General features: G+C 51.8%; 1 protein-coding gene across 1 annotated transcript in view; it reads right to left on the bottom strand.

Annotated features, from left to right (window-relative positions):
* Positions 1–1,790: 1,790 nt before the first annotated feature.
* Positions 1,791–5,000, bottom strand: part of LOC138861993 (variant surface antigen B-like) — a 10,736-nt gene continuing 7,526 nt past the window's right edge. The window contains exon 2 of the mRNA XM_070122491.1: positions 1,791–1,876. Coding sequence (XP_069978592.1) covers positions 1,791–1,876 — 86 coding nt within the window. The remainder of the gene's footprint in view (positions 1,877–5,000) is intronic.

Here is a 5,000-nt window from a genome sequence, read left to right as displayed (position 1 = left end):
TTCTCGTTCTTTCTCTATCTACATACCTATCAGTCTGTCTCTCTATCTATCTATCCATCCATCCATCCATCCATCCATCCATTCATCCATCTATCCCTATCCCTCTCCCTCTCTATCTATCTGTCTATCTATCTCTATATATCTTTATTTTTTTCTATCAAGTAGGAAAAGGAACAGAAGAGGAAGAGAGAGAGAAAGAGAGAGAAAGAGAGAGAAAGAGAGAGAAAGAGAGAGAGAGAGAGAGAGAGAGAGAGAGACAGAGAGAGAGAGAGAGAGAGACGAAGAAGAGAGGTGGACATGTGGAAAAGAGGTAGAGAAATGGAGGAGAGATGGAGTTGATGGAGGGTGGGGGGGGGGAGTCGGAAAGACAGGCGAATGGCAGATGGTGTCCGCTCGAGTCCCGCAGCTGGTACGGAGATGGTGCAGCAGCAGCAGCAGCAGCAGCGGCGGCGGCGGCAGCGGCGTGCCCTTCCACCTGCTTCACTGCTTAATTTGCTGGTGGGGCCGCCCTGTTTATAGGTATGATCTGGTCAGCTTAATGCCCTGTGGAGTGGGGGGTGGGGGATGGAGGAGGAGGGGGAGGAAGGGGGGGAAGGGGGAGGGGTGAGGGATGGGAAGGGTGTGAGGGGGAAGGATGAGGGAGGGGGGGGATGGGAAGGGTGTGAGGGGAGGAAGGAAGTAGGGAGGGAGTGGTTGGGGAGGAAGGAGGGAGGGGGAAGGAAGAAGGTGGAAGAGGCGGAGGGAGGAAGGAGGGAGGTAGGGAGAAGGGAGGAAGGAGGGAGGGGGAGGGGAAGGAAGAAGGGAGTGGCTGGGAGGGGGAAGGGGAAGGGGGAGGATTCTTCTTGGACAAACTTTGCTTGATCGTCGTGGTCGGTCCCTCGCTCTTTCCTCCTGTCTCTCCTCCCTCGCCTTAGCAGACTTTTGCGGAGTCGGTGGAGGGGTGGGGGTGGGGGGTGTTGGAGAGGGAGGGGAGGGGAGGGGGGAGGGGGGAGGAGGGCTTACCGGGATCTGGTTGCACTTTCGGTGTTCCTCTTCGGGTTCGTGTTAGACTTGGATGCTCGTGTTGGTGATGGTTGGTGTCGTTATAGGTATAGGGATTGTCGCCATCGTCATTATCATCGTCATCGTCATCGTCATCATTATCATTATCATTATCATCATCATCATCATCATCATCATTAACAGGATCGTCAGCATCATCGTCATCTTCATCTTTATCATCAGCATCATCATTATTAACAGGATCATCACCATCGTCATCTTCATCATCGTCATGGACATCGTCATTATCATCATTATGATTATGTTTTTTCTACTTTTTTATCGGCTTCCTCTTCATTTTCTTCTTTATAATTGTTATTGCCGTAAGTCTTTTTTTTTAATTATTCAGTTATTTGATTTATTAAGGAAAAATCGAGTGTTTGTTCACCCTCAGAACTTCATGTCTTTTTTTACACCTTCAGAACTACGCGTCTTGTTCTTCATGTTCCTCAGAATTTCATTTCTTGTTATGCAGCTTCAGAACATTATGTCTTGTTCATCTTCTGCATTTCATGTCTTGTTCTTCATGTTGTTCAAAACTTCAGGTATTGTTATTCACACCCAGAACTCCATGTCCTGTTATACAGCTTCAGAACATTATGCCTTGTTATTCACCCTCAGAACAACATAACTTGCTCATGTTCTTCAGAATTTCATGTCTTTTTATTCACCCCTCAGAACTCCATGCCCTGTTATTCAGCTTCAGAACATTATGCCTTTTTTGTTCACCTTCTGAACTTCGTGTCTTGTTATTCACCCTCAGAACTTCGTATGTTCTCCCTCGCGTCCTTCGTGTTCTTCAGGGCGATTGAGATCTTTTGTTCTTTTCCTCGGTCTTTGTCAGAGATCACAAGAGGTGTTCGCGCAGGTGAAGCAGAATCCCAGGTGGATGTGTCAGCGATGTGTGTGACTTCATGCGATGTGCGTGTGTGTGTTTGTGTGTGTGTGTGTGTGTGTGTGTGTGTGTGTGTGTGTGTGTGTGTGTGTGTGTGTGTGTGTGTGTGTGTATGTGTGTGTGTGTGTGTGTTTGTGTTTGTGTTTGTGATTTCATACGGTGTGACTTCATGTGTGTGTGTGTGTGTGTGTGTGTGAGAGAGAGAGAGAGAGAGAGAGAGAGAGAGAGAGAGAGAGAGAGAGAGAGAGAGAGAGAGAGAGAGAGAGAGAGAGAGAGAGAGAGAGAGAGAGCGAGAGAGAGAGAGAGAGAGAGAGAGAGAGAGAGAGAGAGAGAGAGAGAGAGAGAGAGAATGTGTGTGACTTCATCGGAGCGAAGAAATTGATGTAGGTTCTGTCATCAACGGGCAGACGGGAGGGGGGAGGGTAGGCACTGACACATTGAGGGGGAGGGTAAGGAGATGGTTCCATACATACTCGTTACGTGGACATGGGCTTTGGGGGCGGGGTGGGGTGGGGGGGGGGGATGGGTGTTATATCGTGAATGATGTCTGATAAGAGGGAAATTGGGGCGGGATGCGATGTTTTTGAGTTTTTAGATGTTTTAGGCTCTGGTCAAAAGGGGCGGGGGGCGGCGGTTGACGTTATTTTAAAGGTGTTTTTGGTGCTGGGACAAGAGGCGTTAATTTCTTAATCGTTTTTGAGGATTATGATGGTATTTGCAGATCCGACCCCCTCCCCTCTTTCCCCACCCTCACTCTCCTCCTCCTCCTCCTCCTTCTTTCTCTCCACCTCCTCCTCCACCTCTCCCTTCCTCTTTCTCCTCTCCCCCTTCCTCTTTCCCCATCCCCTTCCTCATTCTCCTCCCCCTCCTATTCCCCCACCCCACCTCCTCTTCCCCCTCCCTCTCCTATTCCCCCCACCCCACCTCCTCTCTCCCCTCCCTCCTATTCCTCACCCCACCTCCTATTCCCCCTCCCCTCCTATTCCCCCTCCCCTTCCTCATTCTCCTTCCCCTCTTCTATCCCCACCCTACCTCCTTCCCTTTCCCTCCCCTTCCTCTTCCCCCTCCCCCTCCTGTTCCCCCCCCCCACCTCCTCTTCCCCCTCCCCCCCCCCCAACCACGTTTCGGAGGTGAGATAAGGTCCCCAGCAATGACGGACACGCGGCTTTGCATGCCCAGGTGGTGGAGGGGGTCGAGCGTATGGTGGCGGCGGCGGCGGTGGTGGAGATGCGCATGGTGGCGGAGGGGTCAGAGCGCATGGTAGATACAGGAAGGTCGCCGCGTGGAATTCCATGGCGAACCGATTATATAGGAAGGTTGCCGTGTGGAATTCCATGGCGAACCGATTATACAGGAAGGTTGCCGTGTGGAATTCCATGACGGAACAGATTATATAGGAAGGTTGCCGTGTGGAATTCCATGGCGAACCGATTATACAGGAAGGTTGCCGTGTGGAATTCCATGACGGAACAGATTATATAGGAAGGTTGCCGCGTGGAATTCCATGGCGAACCGATTGCAACAGGAACAAGGGAAGGGAAGGGAAGGACAAGGAAACGCGCGAATGTGCTTGTATATTCGTGGGTTTTCTTGTTCTTCCCTTCGTTGTTCCTGTTGTGCATAGGTAGCTGTGTCATGCAGAGTTGTTGTGGGAGGGGAGGAGAGGGAGAGGGAGGGGAGGTGGGGAGAGGGAGAGGGGAGAGGAGAAGGAGGAAGGAGAGGGAGAGGGAGAAGGAGAGGGAGAGGGAGAAGGAGAAGGAGAAGGAGAGGGAGAGGGAGAGGGAGAGGGAGAAGGAGAAGGAGAGGGAGAAGGAGGAGGAGAAGGAGAAGAGGAGTTGGAGAAGGCGAAGGAGAAGAACGAGAAGAAGAAGAAGAAGAAGATGAAGATGAAGGGGCTTTCAATGTTTGGAGGCGCTGAGTGATAGGCCATCCCCTCACCCCTCCCTCCCCTACCCCATCCCATCCCCTCCCCCCCCCCTCCCCTCCCCCTCCCTCCCCCCCCTCCTTTTTAACAGATGTTCGGAGGGCGTGATGCAACGTGTTGTTATGGGCGCGGAGAGAAGGCTGACGGGGCTGACTTCGCCGCAGTTCGTCAGCAGGTGTGTTCGCAGCGCGTCAGGTGGGCGGTGCTAATGAACCGCCTGTGGGTCTCTCGCACTCGTGTGTCGCTGTCTGTCTCTGTCCTTTTTTTGTTTTTGTTTGTTTCTCTGTCTTTTTCTCTCTTTTTTTCTTTCTTTTTGTTTTTTTCTGTTATTTCTTTTTGTTTTCTCTGTTATTTTTTTTTTTTTCTTTTCTCTCTCTCTGTCTCTCTCTCTCTCTCTCTCTCTCTCTCTCTCTCTCTCTCTCTCTCTCTCTCTCTCTCTCTCTCTCTCTCTCTCTCTCTCTCTCTCTCTCTCTCTCTCTCTAGTCTTCTCTCTCTCTCTCTCTCTCTCTCTCTCTCTCTCTCTCTCTCTCTCTCTCTCTCTCTCTCTCTCTCTCTCTCTCTCTCTCTCTCTTTCTCCTCGTTTCTTTTTTCTTTTCTTTTTCTTACGTTGAAAGATTACCACTTCACATCCACCATCCCCTTATCTGGTGCGTCACCCTTCCCCTCCTCCGTTCTTTCCTTCCTCCTCTTTCTCCTCTTCCATTTTCTCTTCCTTCTTCTCCTCCACCTCCTCTTCCTCCTTCTCCTTCCTTCTCCTCCTCCGCCTCACCTCCATATTCCTCCTCCTCCATTTTCTCCACCTCTCCCTTCTTCTCCTCCACCACCACCTCGTCCTCCTCCTCCTCCTCCTCCACCTCGCTCCTCCTCCTCCACCTCCTCCACCACCTCCTCTCCTCCACCTCACTCCTCCACCACCACCTCCTCCTCCTCCTCCTCCCTCCCTCCTCCTCCTCCTCCACCACCTCCACCTCACTCCTCTACATGCTTCACCACCACCTCTTCTTCCACCTCCACCTCCTCCTCCACCACCTCTTCTTCCACCTCCACACTCCTTCCACCTCCACCACCTCCTCCTCCACCTCACTCCTCCTCCATCTCCACCACCTCCTCCTCCACCACCACCTCTTCCTCCTCCTCAAT

The sequence above is a fragment of the Penaeus vannamei genome, chromosome 6 (genome assembly GCF_042767895.1).
Source record: "Penaeus vannamei isolate JL-2024 chromosome 6, ASM4276789v1, whole genome shotgun sequence".
Lineage (NCBI taxonomy): Eukaryota > Metazoa > Arthropoda > Malacostraca > Decapoda > Penaeidae > Penaeus > Penaeus vannamei.
The sequence above is the reverse complement of the archived record's forward strand: the minus strand, read 5'-3'. Positions and strand labels throughout refer to the sequence as shown.